Source organism: Mesoplodon densirostris, chromosome 15 (genome assembly GCF_025265405.1).
Source record: "Mesoplodon densirostris isolate mMesDen1 chromosome 15, mMesDen1 primary haplotype, whole genome shotgun sequence".
Lineage (NCBI taxonomy): Eukaryota > Metazoa > Chordata > Mammalia > Artiodactyla > Ziphiidae > Mesoplodon > Mesoplodon densirostris.
Window position 1 is genome coordinate 7,414,191 of NC_082675.1, and position 24,180 is coordinate 7,438,370.

Sequence of the window (24,180 nt, forward strand, 5' to 3'; positions counted from 1 at the left end):
TTTTTCTCTACAAAATTCTATTTTAGGTTGCATGACATTGTGAATGCAACTAATGTCACTGAACTGTACACTTAAAAATGGTTAGAGTGGCAAATTTTGTTATATATTTTTTACTACAATTTAAAAAAGTTAGTCATGTAACAGACCAAAAACCATTGATTTGTACACTTCAATGAGTATGTGAATTATCAAGACATCTCAACAAAGCTATTACAAAGATCTTATTTTTTAAAAAATATTTATTTATATATTTATTTATTTGGTTGCATTGGGTCTTAGTTGCGGCACGCGGGCAAAGATCCTATTTTGAATGTCAAAACCTGCATATAAACTTCTTTTCCTTTTCTCTTCTTAGGCAACAACCCAACCTCACTTTCTCTCCCGCCTCCCAGTCATGGCAAGTGGATGCCTTGCGCCGTTTAGGGTCAAGGTCAGGTGTGAGGAACATGACAAAAAATGTGCATTAATATTTTATTTAAAATGAATACTTCCAGAGACTTCTCTGGTGGGCCAGTGGCTGAGACTCTGCGCTTCCAATGCAGGGGGTGTGGGTTGGATCCCTGGTCGGGGAGCTAAGATCCCGCATGCCAGCGCAGCCAAAAAAAAAAAAAAAAAAGACAACTTCTATTAAACAGGTATGTATGTATCTCTCCCTTGGTTATTTAAGGAAAAAACATAGCATATTATGCACACTGTTTTGTACCCTCCTTTTTTTATAATGATAAAATATTAATCTATATTAATATTAATATATTTTCCCCAGGAAATCCCGAGTCTCATTGACAACCATTTAAACCCAAGTGTATCCAATCGACCTCTTCACATGTAATAAATGTATACTCAGAAAGACATACACACATACCCACACAGACTGTGAGGCATGAAATCAATTAAGTTAATTTAGTACTAATGAGTTAAACTAGTTAACCTAGTATTAATTTTTATTTGTTTTTTTAAAATTAATTAGTTCATTTTTGGCTGCGCTGGGTCTTCATTGCTGCTTCTCTAGTTGCAGCGAACGGGGGCTACTCTTCACTGTGGTGCGCGGGCTTCTTATTGCGGTGGCTTCTCTTGTTGCGGAGCACGGGGTCTAGGCGCACGGGCTTCAGTAGTTGTGGCACATGGGCTCAGTAGTTGTGGTGCATGGGCTTAGTTGCTCCGCAGCATGTGGGATCTTCCCGGACCACGGCTCGAACCCGTGTCCCCTTCATTGGCAGGCGGATTCTTCACCACTGCGCCACAAAGGAAGTCCCTGAATTTTTTATTTGAAATCAAACACTTTATTCTTTCCATGATGTAAGATTGAGGATAGTATTAAATCTGCCTATTTAGTTTGAGCCTTTCCTTCTAGAAGGTGTCTAAATGAGATTTAGTCATTTTATTTGAATACAAACCCTGGCAGAAGCTGACAATTCCCTGTACACATTTCCTTAATTTATAGTTCAAATTTAATTTTTATCTCTTTTGTACAGTTAGACTTTTTAGAGCTAATATGGTTGTGATTAAACACTAAGGAAGAGCTCAGTCTGTAAAATAATAGACTCTTAGAGTTGGGAAGGACTTTAGTCCAAACAGCCTCCCAATTAAAAAATCTCTGTTCCAAAATCTCCCACCTGCCTGGTTATCATCCATTCTCTACTTGCCTTTTTTTTTTTTTTTGAGTGTTTATTACTTTCATGTATTTATGTATTTATTTTTATTGAGATAAGATTCACATAATATAAAATCAGTCATTTTAAAGTACACAATTCAGCAGCATTTAGTCTGCCACAACTGCCTCTATCTAGTTCCAAACTTTTTTTTTTTTTTTTTTTGGTGGTACGCGGGCCTCTCACTGTTGTGGCCTCTCCCGTTGCGGAGCACAGGCTCCGGACGCGCAGGCTCAGCGGCCGTGGTTCACGGGACCAGCCGCTCCGCGGCATGTGGGAGCTTCCCGGACTGGGGCATGAACCCGTGTTCCCTGAATTGGCAGGCGGACTCTCAACCACTGTGCCACCAGGGAAGCCCTAGTTCCAAACATTTTTTCACCCCAAAAGGAGACCTGTTGATTCCAACTTCCCTCTCATTAAACTGTTGATTCCAACTTCCCTCTCCCCCGCGTCACTGGCAACCACTATTTATGTGCTGTTGCTATGGCTTTAGATACTTCTGGCTATCTCATATAAATATCCTTTCTGGATATTTCGTATAAGTGGAGTCAGACAATACATGACCTCTTGTGTCTGGCTCCTTTCACTCAGCGTAACGTTTTCAATGTTCATCCAGGTTGTAGCAGGTATCAGTACTTCATTTTTTTTTTTTGACTGAGTAATATTGCATTGTACGTATATACCATTATTTGTTTATCCTTTCATCTATTGTTGGGCATTTGGCTTGCTTCCACCTTTTGGCTGTGAAGAGTGCTGCTGTGAACATGTATATACGTGTATTTGTTTGAGTCTGCTTGATTTTTTGCTGAAGGTAGAATCAACTTTTCATGCACTCAACAAATATTTGTTGCATTAGATTAAAACTGCTGCAACAACCACTGATTTCACAAATGTTTTGCTTCACCGGATAAAAGTCACAGAATCTTAAAAATGTTTGTGGTAGGAACTTCATAAGTCATCTTGTTCAACCCCCTCATCATGAAAGTACACGCACTCAAAGCAGTAGTCTATTTAGAAGTCCCTAAATACAGTTTACATCATGATGTGTGGTACCCTACTGATATTGTTCTTTGTTACTGAATGTGTACAATACGGCTTTTGTTGTCATAAGACGGTTCTCCTTGAGAAGTGATCTATGCATTTAAATTTAGTAGCTTGTCATTCTTTCATTGTTTTGCTTCTTGAAAATTCCACAAAACCACCACCATCAGCATTGTTTTTATAAAGTAGATATGGCAGACAGTCTTAATTGGTTTCAGTGATAAAATTAATTTTTGGTCCAAAATAGTTTGAATGCTTCATCATGCATTGTGGGATTTATTTTTTGGTTTCCTTTCTTTGCATTTTAAGACACTGTCTTGCTCTGGATTAGTCACTTTTTGATTAAATGAACCAGCACTAGCTCCTTACTTAGTATCTCCTTAAACACCAGAGTTAACTTAAACATTTTTCTTGTATCTGACTTTATAAATCTCTCTCTCAATTTTTAGCAGAGTTGAATGAAATTGACAAGGGATATGGTCTGATGCATTATATCCACCGTGGGCATAATACCAGTGGAATTCACGGAACAGTAATTATCCCACCTTGATTTAGTAAAGCACATAGCAGTAAAAGTCAAGGTTGGAGGATAAGTACTTGATCTCCACTGCATGCTCTCCCAATACCTGGAACAGTGCCTGGGACACAGCAGGGGGCCAGTAAATATTTGATGGATGAGTGAATGAAATTAATTTGACTCTAGTTTCTGAAACAATGCTAAAAAAAGTAGATGTAATTAAAAAAATAGCATAGTGAAAATGAATCACTATGTCTTCTTTATAAAGGTTATTTTAATTATGGACTATCTCTTAGGAGTTACATGAAACATTTTTATTGAGGTATAATTGACATATAACATTATATTAGTTTCAAGTGTGAAACATGATTCAAGATTTGTATATATTGTGAAATAATCACCACAGTAAGGCTAGTTAACAACTGTCACCAGACACAGTTGCAAAAAAAACTTCTTTCTTGTGATGAAGACTTTTAAGATTTACTCTCTCAGTAACTTTCAAATATGCAGTAGAGTATTACGAACTGTAGTCACAGTATTGTATGCTATATCCTCATGACAGTTATTTTATAACTGAAGGATTTACATTTTTAATTGTTATCTGTTATGGTTCAAGAACTTAAAAAAAGAAAAAGAAAACAAAAAAGAAAAGAATTTACTTTTAATTTAAAGAGTGTCCTTGTCTTGACAGCTTGTTTCATTTTCTATTTTAAAAGCTCTATAAATCCTCACATCTTTTTAGAAATTTACAGAGTACTCTCCAACCACTATTTTATACTGAGCATTGTTTTTGAATGGCAGTAAGGACTATTTGTGCCTTTAGTGAAAGATTTAAAATGTTTTTAACAGTAATGAATTGATTTAAAACCATTATTTATAGTAATTTTCTCTGGATGTATGGGACTATAACTGTTTTGTCTTCTTCAGTTTGCTTGTTTTAATTTTACTTACTGAACACCTATTATTCTTTTAAAAAATGAAGACAAAATACTGGAAAAAAGTCCCCAGTTACTTAGAACCTGAAGTCTTATACTACATCCTTTTTAAAATTAATCTACTATGAACCAAGTGTATTCTAGGGATGCAGCTAGAGCAATGAGCCAACAATCCTTCTTTCTTGAAACTTACATGCCAGTAGGGATGGAATTAGACAGGTAATAAACAAAATAATAAACCTGCTGTACAGCAGGAAACTATCAGAGAAAGAATGAAGCTAAAGGGCTGTGTAGAAACAAACTATGAACACCCACCACTTTGCAGAGAATATTCGCTATTTATTTGTTTGAGGACCTTAAATACCTTTTTTTTTTCTTAACAGAAATCAAAGTAATGCATGCACGTTTTTAAAAATAAAGTACGGGCTTCCCTGGTGGCACAGTAGTTAAGAATCCGCCTGCCAATGCAAGGGACATGGGTTTGATCCCTCGTCCGGGAAGATCCCACATGCCACAGAGCAACTAAGCCCGTGTGCCACAACTACTGAGCCTGCGTTCTATCTAGAGCCTGCAAGCGACAACTACTGAGCCCACGTACCACAACTACTGAAGCCCGCGCACCTAGAGCCAGTGCTCTGCAACAAGAGAAGCCAGTGCAATGAGAAGCCTGCTCACCGCAACGAAGAGTAGCACCCTGCAACTAGAGAAAAGCCTGCGTGCAGCAACGAAGACCCAACGCAGCCAAAAATAAAGCAAATTAAAAAAAAAAGTACATCAGAGTTTATAATGAAAAGCAACATTGTTCTGCCAATCTTCCCAAACCTGTTCCCCACAGACCACTAATTTTTTGCTTTCAGTTCTTCAGGTGGTAACTTCCATATCTCTAAAAGTATACTTCTTTTTTGTTTGTTTGTTTTCATCTTTTTAATCAACTTGGTGAAAGACATCCTAAATGCTACATGAAACACAACAGAATATTTTTTTCTTCCAGTATTAAAAAAAAATGACACACAAATATTTTTAAGAAACTTCTATATAATCAAGGCAGAGATCTGGAGTAAAAAACACCTCTAAGTAATCATGTTCTTCATTTCCTATAGTTATAGTCAGAAATTGCTTCCTAATCATGATTAAACATTGTGCACAGGTGTTTAAAAATGTTCCTAGATGCACATTATTTTAAAAAAAACAGTCTGGCCAAACATTTTTTTGCCAGAACCAACATTCCTGAGAGCCCTAACTAAAAAACTGGTAAAAAAGGAAAAAATATCCAGACTCCACAAATGTCTCAGAATTTGTCTTTAAATGGGAGAAAAATTAAAAAAAAAAAAACACATGGAACTTTCTGAAAGGTCTTTAACAAGCTACCTTGGGAGCTCTACTCAAAAAAAAAAGGTTGATGTAACTAAAACAGATGTTTCAATGCAGCTCCAAAAATCTTTATAAATACAGCCATTTGGAGGGATGGTCCTGGATCAGAAGAAGTTTTATTCCTTGTGTATCTACGTTAGGTGTGCATGCCTCATCTCAGTTGTCATAATTATCCCTGTAATTTCCTCCTGAGTAGCGGTCATAACCACCCTGGCTTCTGCCGCCATAGTCTCTGGATCTTCCATATCCATATCCATATCCTCCAGGTCGGCTGTCATACCTGCCACTTCCATAGCCCTGGTCCCCACCACCTCTAGAGTAGCTGCGACCACACCCATAGGCCCCAAAGGCACCCCCTCTTGTTCCCCGGGCCGACTTGCCTGCGTGGTCTACACGGATCTGATGACCGTCCAGAGACTCTCCATTCATGGCTCTCATGGCATCTGAGGCATGCTCTGGATTGGTGAAGGTGATGAAGCCAAAACCCCGGGATCGCTGAGTGTCCCGGTCCTTGACAACAACCACCTCAGAAATAGGTCCGAAGCTGCTGAAGTGGTCTTCCAGAGCCTGCTCATCAGTGTTGAAGTTGAGCCCTCCCACGAAGAGCTTCCCTTCTTCAGAGGACATGGCGGTAAATTCAAGTCCTGGAAATTAAGTAAAAGACCGAAGAGACAGCTACCGCCAAGAAGCCGAGAGACTGGGTTAAAAGTATACTTCTATTGTTATTTATTTATCATCTGTAGACATTATCTATTGACTTTGTGTTATGATTAAGCACCACTACCTCTTCCCCTCCACACAGGTCTACCACTATTTGTAGTTGTTCTTATTGGTTACACTAATGATAGGAGTAAACTTTTTTTTTTTTTGCAGTACACGGGCCTCTCACTGTTGTGGCCTCTCCCGTTGCGGAGCACAGGCTCCGGACGCACAGGCTCAGCGGCCATGGCTCACGGGCCCAGCCGCTCTGCGGCATGTGGGATCTTCCCGGACCGGGGCACGAACCCGCATCCCCTGCATCGGCAGGCGGACTCTCCACCACCGCGCCACCAGGGAAGCCCCAGTAAACCTTTTTTTTCTAGCAAAAAAAAAAAAAAGTATTTAATGACTTCCGCACTTTGTAAAATGAAGCTCTGGGACCTCTACTGGCTTTCAACTTCTGCCACTTCCCTCTGTCTTCCCAAGTTTTCTCCATTGAGCTGTTCCAATACTCTTACAGCAGATAGACATTTTACAAAGCTCAGTGGCTCAGCTCTAAAAACGGACTGTGAATGCTTATTTTGAAATAGGACTGAGCAACTTCCTTAGTCCTAACACCAGCCACACCGTGGGACTGAACACCGTCAATGCCCTGGTTGTAGGACAGGGACTAGGCCTTGGTCACAAAATTTAAGTGGGCGCTAAAAACTCAGTAGTCAAGAAGAATACTATTTTAATATAATATTCTAAAAATCAAAAATAATGCCAAAAAGTCCATAAGGAACAAAATATAATTTAGAAATAAAGATAGGCTCGGCAGAATCAGTAGAAAAGAGAAAATCGGAAGTGTTTATATCTGCGCCCCACGTTTAACAGTGGTCTTTGCCTCTTTCCACGGCATCTGTGATTACGCAGGTTGTGTACGAGAGCTGAAAAGTGTTTCAGGTGAGAGGGTGAGGTGTGCATTTCAGATTAGGAATATCGATGCTGTATATCCGGGTGCCACCACACTTTGACCTCGCAACTTGCAAGCTAAAGCGATGTTGAATTAGGAAACAGAATTTTTGTGACTTAAAAGGTGAATCGAGGGGAGGGGCCAGCAGATAAAGTTACTTATTTGTTCAGAACTCCATGCATTTTCAATGTCGTTTGCTCCCCCTGCTCTGTGCACGCCTATTGGTCCACGCAGCACGGTGCTTTGAATAAAGGTCAGCAAAGGGGTCACCCTCCTGATTATTCCCTTCTACCGGAGAGGAGGAGGAAGCCCCGGGCCCCTTATCCACCCCTGAGTCGCTACAAAATCCTGGGCATCCCTGACAGCTGCAAATTCCTCCCAGGAGCTGCCAAGCTTCTGGGGTTGCCATGGTCCATGGGAGTGAAATGCTGGCCGCCCTCGCTGCACCAGCCCGGAGCAGGCTGTTGCTGCCTTCCCTTCAGTCCCTTTCAAAAGCTTTTAAAGGAGGTCCCTGGGGGGAGGTGGGAGGACGGGACATCAACCAGGGCTTCCGTCCAAGCGACTGGGGCGAATAAAAGAGGCTTTTCTCAAACTAACGGTGCAAGGGCTGGGCTTGTTTCACGGGATTTTTAACCCTCGTTCTTTCCCTGATGGGAAAGGAAGAGCAGAGATGGTTCTTCCCAAGCTTCACTTGCTGTAGGCAGCGCCTTTCAGCATTTCCCCCAGGGATTCCTCACTCTGGGGGGCGAGGAGGGCAGAGAGGATGCTCCCTAAACTTAACCAGCTCTGGGCAGCTTCTCCTAGCTTGTTTCAAAGGGTTTCTCACCCTGGGGGTTTGGGGGGGAGGGGAATCGGCTCCAAACTAACAGGCTGTGTGGTCAAGAATGAATGGAGCTATCGGGTGTGACTTGCAAATTTGGGGAACACTTTCAGAAAATGGGGAACTAACCGAGATGATGAGAAGCCCCTTAGTCCAGGCCTCTCGGGTTTCCCTAGCACCTTCCTCCCCATCCCGGTCCTCGTTAGGGTCTGAGGGCCGGACGGCGGGCGCGCCGGCGGTCTGGGGTTCGCCTCCCCCGAGCCGCGGCGGGTGAAGACAAAGAGGCGGCGGTGGGGGGCTCGGGCCCGACGCCGGCCGCGGGGTGCGGGCCGCGACGTGCGGGCCGCGAGGTTCGGGGCGCGGGGCCGACCGGGTTGGGCGCGGCGGCGGAGCGCGCGGGGAGGAGCCGCCGCGGCGTCTTCTCCTGGCGGCGCGTGCCCGCCCGGCCCCGCGGCGGCGCGTCACGCTCTCCCCCGCCCGGAGCCGACGAGCCGGGAGGCGGGAGGCGGTGGCCGCGCGGCTGCTGTTACTGCTACTGCTGCTGCTACTGCAGTGGGGCAGGTGGCGGTGACTGGCGGCGACCGAGGCGGCGGCGGCGAGCGGTGAGCGGGGCGCGGCGCGGGCCCTCTCCCCTTCCTCGTCCCCTCCTCACCTTTTCCCTCCCGCTCCGCTCGGCCCGTTACTGCCCGCCCGGCTCGGGGCCGGGGGCCGGGCCCGGCGTCCGAGAGGGGGACCGAGTCCCGCGCGCCAGGCCGACCCCGAGGGGCCGCAGGGAGCTCTAAGGCGATGGCCCTGGAGGCCGGCGGTTCCTGGGGTGCTCCGCCCGGAGCCGGAAAAGTGGCCGGCCCTGTCAGCGCCGAGCCCGGCCTTCCCTTCCTCCGCCCGCCTCAAGATGGAGCTTGGACTCCTTGCCCCTGCGCCGCCCCAGGCGCCGCTCCCTCCCCGGCACCCTTCTCCGCTCTCCTCGGCCCCGGATGGGGGGTGGGGGGGCGGACGCCCGGCGGGACCTGTTGCCCCGGCGGGCACCTGACCGTGCCTCGGGCCCTTGGCCGCGGTGCCCGCGAGCCGGAATGGAGGGCACCCTGGCCGTGGCCTCCGTGGCGGGCGCCGGCCGGCGGGCTGGCCTTGCTGGCCTGGGGCCTGGCCGGCCTTGGCTTTTGTCCCCCAGCTCCCCCCCCCCCCCCGAGTGGGACTGTGATTCTTGGAGAAGGTGTATGACAAGAGGTGACAGGGATTTCTGAAATAACACCGCTGCCCCGTAACCCGAACCTTCTGCCTCGGCAGGGCATTGGCTCGGAAGACAGATGACACTTGTTCAGAGGTTATTTTAAAAGCAGAGCCTTCTGATTCCCCTCCTTTGGAGGTCCTGTGCTTCAGAAATCTGATTTTGATCTGGGGAGAAACCCTGAACTCGGCTGTTTCTCCACTTCATGTGGCTTTTCCATCTGGCAGGAGCCGAGCACCACTCCCTCCCTCCTCCCTTCCCAGCCCCACCTCTTTGATGTGAAGAAATTGCACGTTAAGTCTGTAATCTTCAGTTACCTGCTTTTAGCAAAACCTGGGCGCCAATTACCGTTTTTAAGAAAGAGGGTGGAGAAAATGCTGCTTTTTGTTGTTATTTTTGTTGGATTCAGCGGCCTTGCCTTCTTCCTGTTTCAGCTTAGGACGGTGCCTGGCCAGTAAGAGCTCAGCATTGGTGTGACTGCTGCTGCTTTTATGGTTCTGTTTCTGGTTCTGGTGGGTGTTACTGGGTTTTATTTTATTTTATTTTATTACTACTGTTACCTATAGTATGCACAAGTCCGGAGACCAAATGTGTTAGAATTTTGGGTTTAATGATAATTTTTTGCAAGAATCCTCAGGTATGTGGCTCCTCAGCTTTGGGGCATTTTTCTCTGGAAATATTAACATTTATTGAGGGCTTCCTGTGCTCATGCCTCGGGCAAGTCTCTTATCTGTTTTATCTCATTAATTAACCTAACCCAGTGATGGTGCTGTTATTATCCCCATTTTACAGAGGAGGCATAGAAAGGTCAGGAAACTTGCTCAGGGTCACACAGCTGATAAGTGGTGGTGTCAGGATTTGAGCTCAGGTATTCTGACTCCAGGTGCTGAGTAATTAAATTAGTATAGTGCCTCTCTCTGGCAAGGAGCAAGGCTGGCCCTTTCTATAGGGTCTTTTTTAAAAAAAACTTATTTTTGATTGCCTTGGGTCTTCGTTGCTGCGCGGTGTGTGGGCTTCTCACTGCAGTGCCTTCTAGTTGTGGCATGTTGGCTCAGTAGTTGTGGCGCACAGGCTTAGTTGCTCCGCGGCATGTGGGATTTTCCCGGACCAGGGCTCGAACCTGTGTCCCTTACGTTGGCAGGTGGATTATTAACCACTGCGCCACCAGGGAAGCCCAAGGCTGGACCTTTTTATTTTATTTATTAATTTTTTTGCGGTACGCGGGCCTCTCACCGCTGTGGCCTCTCCCGCTGTGGAGCACAGGCTCCGGACGCACAGACTCAGCGGCCATGGTTCACGGGCCCAGCCGCTCCGCGGCATGTGGGATCTTCCCGGACTGGGGCACGAACCCGTGTCCCCTGCATCGGCAGGCGGACTCTCAACCACTGCGCCACCAGGGAAGCTCGTGGCTGGCCCTGTTTAAAGCAAAGAAAGTGGGTGATTGCTTGGCCAAGAGCTTATCCTAGGTTTTTGAGGTTCAGAGAAAGTGGTAAAGTACAGCTTAGGCTTCCCACTAGGCATTGTTCAAAAGGGTAAAAAACTGGGTGGACCTTGCGAAGGTATTTTGTCTAAAGATAAAGATCGGCCCTTCCCTCTTTTTTTCAGCAGTTGCTTAAGCTCCTAATTGTGCTTCAGTATGACAGAGGCAGATCTGGTTTCTGTTCTTTAGGAGTTTAGAATTTGGTGCTCCTCTTATTTACTTAAAAAAAATTTTTTTTAACCTAGTGTCTAACATTGAGTCTCTCGCGTCCTATGTGACCCATTAAGTCAGTCATGTTTGACTCTTGCTTTTACGTGCTGTCTCTTTTGGGATTCCAAACCCAACTCATGGTGTGTAAGAGATGACTTGGGCGGCTTCCCTGGTGGCGCAATGGTTGAGAGTCCGCCTGCCGATGCAGGGGACACGGGTTTGTGCCCCAGGCCGGGAAGATCCCACATGCCGCGGAGGGGCTGGGCCCGTGAGCCGTGGCCACTGAGCCTGCGTGTCTGGAGCCTGTGCTCCGCAACGGGAGAGGCCACAACAGTGAGAGGCCCGCGTACCGCAAAAAAAAAAAAAAAAAAAATTAAAATAGTGAAAGATAAAGAATCTTGTGCCATGTTATTAGTGATTTTGATGAAGAAAAAGTTAAAGATGGAGGAAGTAAGGCTTAAAGAATTTCACTAACTTCCCTAAAAGGCCGCACAGCCAGTGAATACAGAGCTAGAAATTGAACTTAGTTTATATTATTTTAAGCAATGCACAGAATATGTTGGCAGTGGAACCTTGAGTAAGTGGCTGGCAGAAAGGCCAGACCAGTACTTGATGTTCAGACTTGCTGTTAAGTGTATACTTCCCTGTTTGTATGCAGGATTTTTGCTCAACCCTGGGAGGCCTTGTAACTGACATTTGCAAATATAGCTTTTTCCTGGAATTGTGCTCCTGGCAGTAAAGCCTTCCTTTTCAGTCTTAAAAGCTTCATGGTTCAAAATCTGTGTTTAATATAAACTTTTATTTAAGTCTCTTCAACCTTAATTGGAAGGCAGTGACAGTATTACTCTGAATATGAATTTTTTAGAGAACTGTTTAGGGAGGCTTTAAACTAATATAGCATCTTATATATTTTTAATATACATAGTATATGTTTCCCATGAAGGTGGAACTCAAGGAATCCATATGCTTTAAATCAGCATTTGAATTACAATGCACTTTTAAGGGAAAACATATTGACTGATGGTACTGTACAAGAATTTCAAGAGTGACTTCTTCAGATTCCAAATCAGGGGAACACAGGAGTGTTTTTTTTGGGGGGGGGGGGTTGGCAGACGGTAATTAACCAACCTTGAATTTGGCTAGGACATCTGGGTTAATATCCTGGCCCTGGCACCAAGTACCAAGGAATCTTGGCCACAGTTAGTAAAGAGCTTTTTTTTTTTTTTTAATCTCCATCTGGCACTTCCAGGACAGATTCCACTAGCACTAACTCAGTGGGTGGGTCTGTTTTTTGATTGTCTATCTTATGGTGGTTCAGCAACAAAATCTTGAAAGTATTCTTTGTAAAATCTTAGAAAAGAAGTACCCCTATTACAGAGTCCCTGTTGGAAACCCTTTCTGATATCTCTTTCCCTGGGGAATTGTATTCTCATTTGCCTCTTAGGAATCCCAATGAGACTACAGACAGACATTTTGCTGCCCTAATATTTTCTATAAGCATAAGGTCTAATATATTATACTTCTAACTTGAATTAAGTAGTTTGATATTTGTATTCTCCTTTGCTCACTTATGTCTAAGTATAGCTTGGATTAGATCCCAGTTTTAACTCTGCCCATTTTTTACTCTTAAAATTGCCAAGTCCTTGATTTACTGTATCTTCTCTGAAGTTAAAGGCCTGAAGATCCAGATGTTCAGGAGGTGCAAATCATCCAAAATTTGTGTTTCTTGTAAAAGGGAAGACAACTTGAATGAGATTTTTTTTCCTGATTCTACAGATCCCTGGTCAAGTAGTGCGCTGAAATATTTGGCATAATTTTTCCCTGTCTTCTCAGGAAAAATAAGAGATATTAGGGAAATTTCCCTAAAAATCTTTCAATCAAATCATTTTATCTCCTGCCTTCTCTCTTTATCTGGTTTCCTCCATAGAATGATTTCTTAACTGGAGACCTTGCCTTCTAATATAGTAAGGCAGGAAGTAACCTATTTAAGACTTCTCTTTTCCACACTATAGAAAAATAAACTTTATAGGCAGGGTAATTTTTTTTTCTTTTACAGCTTAAGTGAAAGAAAACTTTTATCACTAAGTTTCTTTCACACGTGGGTGACTGGAAAAAAGTGTATTGCTAATTTCTGTTGTAAGGCATATGTGGCTTGCTTGGGTTGTGACACTGAGAATCTAGTATCAGAGTCAGATTTTAGAAAATTTTTTCTAGTGAAGTTGTTACTTTTTTAGGTTCTCAGGTTTACTTTCCCCTTATGTACCAGTTTTACAAGGGCTCTTACTTTTTTTTTTTTTTTTGCGGTACGCAGGCCTCTCAGTGTTGTGGCGTCTCCCGCTGCGGAGCACAGGCTCCGGACGCGCAGGCTCAGCGGCCATGGCTCACGGGCCCAGCCGCTCCACGGCATGTGGGATCTTCGCGGACCGGGGCACGAACCCGTATCCCCTGCATCGGCAGGCGGACTCTCAACCACTGCGCCACCAGGGAAGCCCAAGGGCTCTTACATTTTAATAACATATATTGGTCATCCTATAATATGTGGTTTCAATGCATAAGATATAAAACACACATATTAAAAAACACAGAAAAAAGCAAATTATCCATAATCCTACTGCCCAGAGAAGATTATTTCAGTGTTGTAGAGTATGTCCTTCTAATCTTTTCTTCCTTATACTTAAAAAATATATTTATGGCTGGATCTATATTTCTATTTTGAAGTAATTAAAAGTGTAATATTTTCACTGGAAATATTCTGGGTAAACCAACGTGGGGAATCAGAACTACTGTTAAGAAGTTTGAGGGACTTCCCTGGCAGTCCAGTGGTAAAGACTCCGCAATTCCAACGCAGGGGGCACGGGTTCCATCCCTGGTCCGGGAACTGAGATCCCGCATGCCACGCAGCTCGGCCAGAAAAGAAAAAAAAGAGAAGAAGTTTGAGGTCCTGGATTTGCTTCAGCCCCAGCTCCGTGAGTCATGCGAAGTTGGGCAAGTTGCTTGACCTCTCTCAGTCTGCTTCTCACTCTGTCAAGTGGGGGTAACACCTGCCCTGTCCACCTGCTGGGGTTGCTCTGTTAATGTAGGCATTCGGTGGCAGTCATCATGCTAAGGGAGTCGGCGCTTTCAAATACCAAAGAGACCCAGGAGACAGAGGAAAGACTAGTCCAGGATCACTAGTTGCCTGTGAGTCACCTGGCTTATTCTGCGAATGGTTACATTTTTAGTAAAGCTTTTCAGATGAATGTGACCGATAGAAAGTGTCCTGTGGGGTGGGCGAAAACCCCAGAAATACCGATTTATCAAACATTTGTTGAGTGCTGCAGACTGTCTCACCAGGTGAGACAGCTAACTGTGGGCCAGGTGGGGGCTAAGGTGGAGACGTGCTGGGGCCCTGGAAGAGGGTCCGTTCTCTTGGCGCGGGTGTGTGTGTGTGAGAGGGGATTAAGGAAGCTTCCGAAGTGGGAATTAGCTCTTGTGTTTGGCATTGGTGGAGACGGAGGACGTCTAGGCAGGGGTGGGTTCGAGAAGACATTCTAGGCCGGATTGAGCAAAGGCATAAAGGTAGTGTGTTGAGATGACAGCAGACAGTCAGTCTACTGCTCTGAAGTTTGAGGGCAGGGAACAGGAAATAGAGCTAAGATGTCTGGGTTTATATCAAGCAAAGGCTTCCCTGCCCTGAGAAGGAGTCCCTCTTACTGGTCTGCAGCACTTTATAATCATTAAGTTTTTTGGCAAGTTTTTTTTTTATGATGTTTGGTCAAAAATATCTGGTTGTAGGCGGTAAATAGGAAAACTTCTGGGTATACCAATTATCTTTTTTTCCCCCAGTTATCTTTTTTGCACAGAGTTGTGCAGCCATCACCACACTCAGTTTTAGAATATTTTCTTCACACCAAAAAGGAGCCCTGTACCCATTAATAGTCACTCCTCATTTCCTCCTTACTCTCCCAAGCCCTACTCTCTATCTCTAGAGATTTGCCTATTCTGGACATTTCATGTAAATGGAGTCATACAGTGTGACTGACTTCACTTAGGAAAATGTTTTCAAGCTTCATCCATGTTGTAGCATATATCAATGCTACTTCATTCCTTTTTATGGTTGAATCGCATTCCATTGTGTGGATATACCACATTTTGTTTGTTCATCAGCTGATAGACATTTGGGTTGTCTCTACTTTTTCCTGTTATGAATAATGCAGCTGTGAACATGTGTGTATTTGTTTTTGTGTGGACATATGTTTTCATTCATCTGAGGTACACACCCAGGAATAGAATTGCTGGATCATGTGGGAACCCTACCTTTTGAGGAACTGAAAAACTGTTTTCCAAAGTGGTTGTACTGCCAGCAATGAGCGAGATTCCAATTTTCCCACATCTTCATCAACACTTGTTATTATCTTTTTGATTACAGGCATCCTAGTGAGGATGAAGTGTGATATCTCATTGTGATGTGATTTGGATTTACCTGATGGCTAGTGATGTTGAGTACCTTTTCATGTGCTTAGTTGTCATTGTATGGCTTCTTTGGAAAATATCCCAGTTATCTTTTTTTTTTCATGTGCTTAGTTGTCATCGTGCGGCTTCTTTGGAAAATATCCCAGTTATCATTTTCTTTTCGTATGCTTAGTTGTCATTGTACGGCTTCTTTAGAAAATATCCCAGTTATCATTTTTTTTCCCTTCAAAATATTAAGTATAGGGCTTCCCTGGTGGCACAGTGGTTGAGAATCTGCCTGCCAGTGCAGGGGATGCAGGTTCGTGCCCCGGTCCTGGAAGATCCCACATGCTGTGGAGCGGCTGGGCCCGTGAGCCATGGCCGCTGAGCCTGTGCATCTGGAGCCTGTGCTCCGCAATGGGAGAGGCCACAACAGTGAGAAGCCTGCGTAGCACAAAAAAAAAACCAAAACAAAACAAAACAAAAAACTAAGTATAAAAGCAAAGTGCAGAAAAATAGTATGTTACCATTTAGAATAAAAAGGGCATACAAAGGCATACCGGTTATCTTTTTTTTTTTTTTAATAAAATTATTTATTTATTTTTCAGCTGTGTTGGGTCTTCGTTGCTGTGCGCGGGCTTTCTTTAGTTGGAGTGAGCGGGGGCTACTCTTCGCTGTGGTGTGTGGGCTTCTCATTGTGGTGGCTTCTCTTATTGTGGAGCACGGGCTCTAGGCATGCAGGCTTCAGTAGTTGTGGTCCATGGCCTTAGTTGCTCTGCGGCATGTGGGATCTTCCCGGACCAGGGCTTAAACCCATGTCCCCTGCATTGGCAGGTGGATTCTTAACCACTGAGCCACCAGGGAAGTCCCCAGTTATTGTCTTTAAAATTGTTTTTATTGTGGTAAAACATACATAACATAACATTTACCATCTTAACCATTTTTAAGTGTACAGTTCAGTGGCATTAAGGACATTCACGTTGCTGTGCAGCCATCGCCACCGTCCATCTCCAGGATTCTTTTCATCTTACAAAACTGAAGCTCTTTACCCATTAAATAATAACTCCTCATTCCTCCCTCCTTCAACCCCTGGCAGCCACCATTCTACTTTCTGTCTCTATGATTTTGACTACTCTTAAATAGCTCATATAAATGGAATCATACGGTATTTGTCTTTTTGTAACTGGCTTATTTCACTTAACATAATGTCCTCAAGGTTCATCCTTGTTGTAGCATGTGTCAGAATTTCCTTCCTTTTTAAGGCTGCATAATACTCCATTTGTATGGTTGCACCACAGTTTGCTTATCCATTCATCTCTCAGTGGACACTTGGGTTGCTTCCACATGTTAGCTATTGTGAATAATGACGCTATGAACATGGGTGTAGAACTATTGCTTCGAGACCCTGCTTTCTATTCTTTTGGGTATATACCAAGAAGTGGAATTACTGGATCATATAGTGATTCATAATTTTTTGAAGAACTGCTAGAGTGTTTTCCACAGAGGCTGTACCATTTTATACTCCTATCAACAGTGCACAAGGGTTCCAGTTTCTCCATATCATTGCCAACACTTTTTCTTTTTTCTTTTCTTTTTTATAGTAGCCATCTTAATGGGTGTGACGTCTTATTTCAGTGTAGTTTTGATATGCATTTCTCTTATGATTAGTGATGTTGATCATCTTTTCATGGGTTTATGGGCCATTTGTGTATCTTTGAAGAAATGTCTATTCAAGTTCTTTGCAGAGTTTTTTTTTGTTTTTTGTTTTTTGTTTTTGCTGTACGCGGGCCTCTCACTGCTGTGGCCTCTCCCGTTGTGGAGCACAGCTCCGGACGCACAGGCTCAGCGGCCATGGCTCACGGGCCCAGCCACTTCACGGCATGTGGGATCTTCCCGGACCGGGGCATGAACCCGTGTCCCCTGCATCGGCAGGCGGACTCTCAACCACTGCGCCACCAGGGAAGCCCCTTTGCAGAGTTTTGAGTTGAGTTGTTTTTTTGTTGCTGAATTTACCAATTATCTTTTTTTTTTAAATAAATTTATTTATTTTTGACTGTGTTGGGTCTTTGTTGCTGCGCACAGGCTTTCTCTAGTTGCGGCGAGCGGGGGCTACTCTTCGTTGTGGTATGCAGGCTTCTTATTGTAGTGGCTTCCCTTGCTGTGGAGCACAGGCTCTAGGCACGCAGGCTTCAGTAGCTGTGGCATGCGGGCTCAGTAGTTATGGCTTGAGGGCTCTAGAGTGCAGGCTCAGTAGTTGTGGCACACAGGCTTAGTTGCTCCACGGTATGTGGGATCTTCCTGGACCAGGGCTTGAACCCATGTCCCCTGCATTGGCGGGCGGATTCTTAACCACTGCACCACCAGGGGAATCCTACCAATTATCTTTTAATTCATATATTCATCAGGCATTTTTGAGCGCCCGCTGTTGCGCGGCACTAACCCAGATGCTGGAGATACAAAGTTCAGTAAAACAGGCGCACGTGCTGCTCTTGGAGAACCCAGAGCTGTTAACGGAAGTGAGGTTAAGGGCACGACCTCAGTCCTTGCCTGACAGCAAATCCCAGCTCTGTTACTTTATGGAAGATCTTGTACAAACTGCTTAACCTTCTGGAGCTTAGTTTTCTCATCTATAAATTGGGGATAATAGCTATTTCACAGTTGTCGTGACTAGTAAATGAATTACTGTCTGTAAAACTAAGTGTCAGAACTCTTCTCTCCCCTTCCCTTTAATCCCTTGCGTCTTCCCGCCCTCCCATCCCTAAAGGAAGTCGGGGTTCAGCACCTCAATTTTCTTCTTTCATTTAAGTCAGAATGGGGGAAAACCCCACTTCTACTAGTCTGGGAAATGAAAACCTTTTTTCTGTCATGTTTTAGAAAGTTAATTTGGGGAGGAACGTCTTGCCACTATTGAAGGGCACTTTTAATTTAATTTAATTTAATTTATTTATTTATTATTTTTGGCTGTGTTGGGTCTCGTTTCTGTGTGCGGGCTTTCTCTAGTTGCGGCGAGCAGGGGCCACCCTGCATCGCAGTGCGCGAGCCTCTCACTGTCGCGGCCTCTCTTGTTGCGGAGCGCAGGCTCCAGACGCGCAGGCTCAGTAGTTGTGGCTCACGGGGCTAGTTGCTCTGCGGCATGTGGGATCCTCCCAGACCAGGGCTCGAACCCATGTCCCCTGCATTGGCAGGCAGATTCTCAACTACTGCGCCACCAGGGAAGCCCTGAAGGGCACATTTTTAATGAACAGCTTTCCCTGAAGAACTTGAATTTATGAGGAGCTAAATATCCAGCACGGAAAAGGAACTTTCGCTCCCCATGTCAGAACTTGTGCCTTGCTAAACCTCAGGCGCTTTTGTATATTTGTCAGTTTTATTTCCCACGGTTTAATTAAAAGGGGTTTCTTTCTTTCTAAGGTCTGATAGAACTTGCTGTGTCTGTGTAGAAGATTACCTAAACAGGTAAAAAATAACCGACAATGAAGTTGGGTGTTAAGATCCAAATGAAACAATTCCTAGTTTCCTTTGACAGTATCTAGGGTGGTTGTATGGAAAACTGTCATAGGGACTTATGAATAAATTTGAAGTAGCCGAGTATCCTTCAGTATTGTGAAGATAGAAATGTGGTTATTTTTTCCATTTGCTCTAAAGACCTGCAACTATTCTATTTTTCTTTTTTGGCCACACTATGTGGCTTGTGGGGTCTTAGTCCCCTGACCAGGGATTGAACTCAGGCCCTGGCCGAGCCCTAGTCACTGGATCACCAGGGAATTCCCAACCTGCAGCTATTAAACTTGCTCATTTGCAAAGCAAAAGCAAGAAAATTTTTATAAAGAGGCAAAAAAAAACCCAGTAAGGAAGTCATTGATTCTTCTTTGTGCTGTCTTTGTGCCCTTTTCCTGATCAGAACAAACAGTTGCCAAGTGTTTGCTTTTGGTATGGGCAATGTGTGGCTGTTTCAGGGCAAGCGAAAATATGCTTACTTTTATTCCTTTGTGAAGACTGGAAAGGGAGACGAGTTTTAACTTGCCTTGAGATTGACTCACTCATCTCACTGCTGTTTATAACAGATCAGAAACTTCTATTCATCAGTATTGTTTAGGGTCAGGAGTTTTTAAACTGGGGACTGGGGTTTAAGTCCTAGACTCTTAAGTAACTGTGACCTTAACAAGTGATTTCACTTTTTAGAATCAGTTTCCTCAGTGGTAAAATGATGAAGTTGAACTAGATTGCAGGTCTCTTCTGAGTCTAAAATTTTATGATGCTATATTAAGCACATTTGCTCCTTTTTACACATTAGTATAATTGACTGCTGCTGACCTATTAAGTTCTTCTGGGAGATACTAACCAGGCCTAGTAATTTCAGTTCCTTTTAAGATCCCGTCTCTAAGCTGGTGGTAATAGAGTTACAAAGTCACAAGAATTTTGTCAAAACTTGTATAAATGAGCAGAATAGCTCAGCTTTACATTCCCCTCCTTTTAAAAAGAATTCTTTTGCAGATGGAGGAACTTTGGGAGGCTGCTTATTATCTGCTTATCTAAGTAACAGGAACAGAAAATAAATCTTCACTCAAACTGAGCTGTACAAAGACACTCATAATTGCAGGCCGATGCATCATGGCTCAGTGTTCCGTCTTGAAAATTGCCGAATGCTCCAGCTCCTTTTGTTTTGGTTGGGTTTTGGCACCCTCCCCCTCCTTTTAAAAACTGCTGTAGACTTCGAAACTCTGGGTACCACTTGTATTCGGTACTGTGTCATATACACGTCAAGTTTTAAAACCATATAATTTTCGAGCACAGAATAATTTTTCAAGGGGTTATGTCTCTCTGTTGACATCCAATTCTGACTTTATTTGGCAAACATCCTAAACTGAGTCTTTAATCATTTAACCTTCTACTTCTGACTTTGATGGAAAGATGTAAAACTTTCTGTTTACCTTCAGCACCTTATTGTGTGATATCCTCAGACGAGCACTGACTTTATAAATTGCCCTGTAAGGGCTCTACCAGTTAGACATTGGAAGTGCAACTCCCTTGTAGCACCATTTGAATTGAGCCAATTCATTTTCTGACACTTCCTGGCTGTGTCGCCCTTTAGTGTCTAAACGGGCTTCTCTCTCTTTTTTTTTTTTTTTTTTTGCGGTACACGGGCCTCTCACTGCTGTGGCCTCTCCCGTTGCGGAGCACAGGCTCCGGATGCGCAGGCTCAGCGGCCATGGCTCACAGGCCCAGCCGCTCCGCGACATGTGGGATCTTCCCGGACCAGGGCACGAACCTGTGTCCCCTGCATCGGCAGGCAGACTCTCAACCACTGTGCCACCAGGGAAGCCCTCTCACATTGATCCTTTTAAACAAACGGTGACTACATTATTTATTTTCATCTTATGTACTTTATCCTTGCTAGAGATATGTAGTTTGTGTTTTTAATCTTTGTGTTAATTTTAAAGCTGTTTGAGTCTGGCCTGTTTAAAAAGTTGTATATTGTGTATGAAATATATAAATACTTATGTAGATAAGTATCAGTGAAGACAGATCTTAGTGGTCCTCTGGTAGAATAAGGTGACAAAAGGCTAAAGAAGACCCAGAATTATGCCTCCTGGACTCTTCCTAAACACCAGTATTTCCTCAAAGATTTCCAACCCCTGAGTAACCCGTCAAGAGTTCTTTGACATCTGGGTTGTCCTGTTGCTGTCATCAGTCTGGGTAGCAAGGGCTACTCAAGGGTTGGAAATCTTTGAGGAAGTACTGGTGTTTAGGAATATTGTTGACAATGGAATTTTTTTAAAAAGGACATGGCTTTAATATTGGATAAATATTTGTTAAGGAATCTACCATATGAAAGGCACATTGATCCAAAGTCAACAAGGAATAGTTCCTTGTTGCAAGTGAAGACAGTGAGGACTGCAGTTTTGAAGGATAAATGCTAGTACTCTTACTCTGACATGTGTCTCTTGGGAGTTAGTATAAGTAAATCCTGTAAACAAGATAGTAAATTTGGTACATGTGGGCCTGAATGGAAGTACTGACAAGTGGCACCACAGTTAAGTTGGTGTTTTTACATTTTAATTTTACTTGTGTCTCCCATGTCTCCTTTTCCGTCCCTTTAACTTACGTTATTGTTTTGTGTCATGCTTTGTAATGATTTCTGAAAAGTATAAACTTAGCACTCCACGAATATCAATTATTGCTAGCTCTGTCTTCAGCTTGTGGATTAACTGTAAATTTATCAAAAGCAGTACCAAAATAACGTGAATGAATTGTGAGAGAGATATCAGGCAACTTTCAGTCCTTAGAAGGTTCTGTTTCTTTAGCCAGGTGATTGTTGGAAAATGCTAGTAATCTTTAGGCTAGACTGAGATGCTGCTTTTTCCAGTGTATACAAGAAATTAAATAATGAACAGTGGTTTTCTTGATTTCATTTTTCACCTTGTATAGGGCTTCTTAGTTTGTCTTAGTCTTCTGCTGCTATGGATGCATTTAGATGTTTTAGGCTTTGTACTGTATCTCAGTATTTCATGGTATTCTCTTAAGAACACCACTGTTTCCAGATGCCCCGGCCTCCTGAACAAATTTGAGACACTGCCCCACCCTTTGAGGCATAGCACTCGGAAGGACAGTCACCTCTCTGGAAGATGGAGTCTCTCATTTTCTCTCTTTCACTTCTTGTGTATGTTTATTTCTGAGAGGGCTGTATGACCTTTCCCCCTGGCTAATCTTTCCATTATTCCTGAGTATTGGAATGCTCTGCTGAAGATGGGGGAATAAAGAAACGGCCGGGCCATTTGGATTTTCCCTCTCTGTCATCAGCTAGCCTCAGCAGACTTACCTCTCGCTTTCCCCTTTAAGCCAACCACTTAGTTGCTGCTAAAACCAAATGGCTCCAATTCCCTGCTCACTCTTCACTTTAGTTTATCTCACTTGCTATCACACTAATGTGAAGCAGTGGCTCTTTGGTGGCCTGTGCCCTAAACTGTGTTTGGTGACATCACACACATTTCCTATGTTCAAGGGGCAAGCTTCTGGGAGGCCCGGACCTTAGGCTGACCTTAGGTGGCCTCACGTCACTCATCATCGTTCCCTCACATTGAACCCTCACCCTGGAGGAGATGCTCCCCTCTTCCTCCCCCAAGGAGCGTTCTGTGTCTCCATTCAGTAGACTGACATGTTTCCCAGATGTTAAAACTTGGGACATTGCTTTTCTTCCCTGGGTCTTACATTTTAAATTATAGCCATTAGACTGTTTCTAAGTCAAAGCCAGTTTACTAAAGTTTTGGGGAAAAAAATAACAGATTAGTAAGAAATGAATAACTGACAAGGCGGTTTCATCCTGAGCCCCTCCTTCTCTCCTGTAGTTTTCCCCTCCAGTCTCCAGGCCTGTCTTTCCACATGTTCTTATTCCACCCTTCCTTGACTCTGTGTTGGTTTTCTGCAATCAGAAAGCCAGAAGCAGCTGAGTGTGATGCCACTTCAGTAGAACGATGCTTCCACGCCCCTCTTCATGCTTGAAACGCTGCCTCCTGCTACATTGCCCTTAAATCTGCCAGTCACTACCTCTCAGGTTCCTTTCTTGTATCTTGAGACACACTTATTAAATTTTCATCTGTAATTTAATCTCTGTACTTTGCTTTGAGTTTTGTGTGGGTGTGTTTTCAAACTGTTTGCATCGAGCTATCAGTTTTACTGGGCAGTGCCTTGTGCTATAAACAGGGCTTCTTTATACATCATATATCCCTGTCAAATAGATATTTTAAAGGTTCTCTTACAAAAAAAAAAAAAAACAGGTCCTCTTACTAGAAATGTTCTTTTTTCTTTTTTTATCTTAAGAACAATTAAATTATTCAGTTTTACATTCAAGAGTTTACACATTTTTTCCTTTCCCTCACATGTGTGTTGTAATGAGATAGGAAAGACGAATGTTGCATAGCCACGGGGACTTGGGGTATCTGATTGGCCAGTTCATTATCGATGTCAAGAGGAGAGCTACCTTATAATCTACCTTAAGCATATGTTCTAGAGCTGCACTGTCCAGTACAGTAGCCATAAGCCACATATGGCTATTGGCAAGTCCAAGTTGAGATCTGAGTATGAAATACACAATTGCATTTCAGAAACCTAATAGGAAAAAAAAGCGTAAAAATTGCTTATTAATAATGTAATATTGATTACATTTGAAGTAATATTTTGCATATATCAATATTTGGTTAACAAAAAGAGGTTATTTCACCTGGTTTTTACAAAATTTTTAAACATGGTTGTTAGAAAATTCAAAGTTACACATTTGCCTCGCATTATATTTCTGTTGGACAGAGCAGGTATCTCTGTGTCAACAAAGGTGATCTAATTTGAGACGTACAGCTCTTACATAGCATTCACTGGAGGTGGCACTTGAACAGTTTGCCCATAGCCTCATTGGCCTACTTTTTAAAGGAGGTTCCAGGGTTGGGAAGCCTTATAATATTGTCATCTTCATCAAATGCGTAGAAGAGGATGCTTTAGTTTGGAAATTGCAGTATTGCATCGTTTTGGGGGTTCTTGTTTTGTTGAGTCAGTTCAGGACTTTTTTGAACTCTTGCTGAGTATCAGATACTTTTTTTAGGCCCGTTGGATGCAGAGGCAAATTTCCTCCCCGACCATGAGAAACTTAGTCATAGCATGACGTGCAAACCAAACAGGAGTGAGTATGATTCATCGTTCAATTATAGCAGACTGCACAGTGGCTAGAGCAGTCCTGAAGAGGAGGAGATAGGGCAGGAAGCGCGGTCAGAAAAGACCTCCGAGGAGGCGATGTGTCTGCTTGTATTCTTCTAGAGTCATTCATTTCCTGTGTCCCCCAGAAGCCCTTACACGTGGGGG

The 24,180-nt window shown here is 43.6% G+C and overlaps 2 protein-coding genes across 4 annotated transcripts in view; one reads left to right on the top strand and one right to left on the bottom strand.

Annotated features, from left to right (window-relative positions):
- Positions 1-5,369: 5,369 nt before the first annotated feature.
- LOC132502763 (RNA-binding protein 3-like) lies at positions 5,370-6,209 on the bottom strand. Its single transcript, XM_060118874.1, has one exon. The coding sequence runs from the start codon at positions 6,138-6,140 to the stop codon at positions 5,670-5,672; it is 471 nt and encodes a 156-aa protein (XP_059974857.1). The 5' UTR covers positions 6,141-6,209; the 3' UTR covers positions 5,370-5,669.
- A 2,237-nt stretch (positions 6,210-8,446) lies between these two features.
- The window catches only part of CLIP1 (CAP-Gly domain containing linker protein 1), a 122,098-nt gene continuing 106,364 nt past the window's right edge, over positions 8,447-24,180 (top strand). For all 3 annotated transcript variants that reach the window (XM_060118420.1, XM_060118419.1, XM_060118421.1), the window contains exon 1: positions 8,447-8,589. The gene's annotated coding sequence lies outside the window, so the exon portion shown is untranslated. The remainder of the gene's footprint in view (positions 8,590-24,180) is intronic.

Coding starts and splice junctions, on each gene's coding strand:
- LOC132502763 (XM_060118874.1), bottom strand. CDS start 6,140: ATGTCCTCTGAAGAAGGGAAGCTCTTCGTGGGAGGGCTCAACTTCAAC.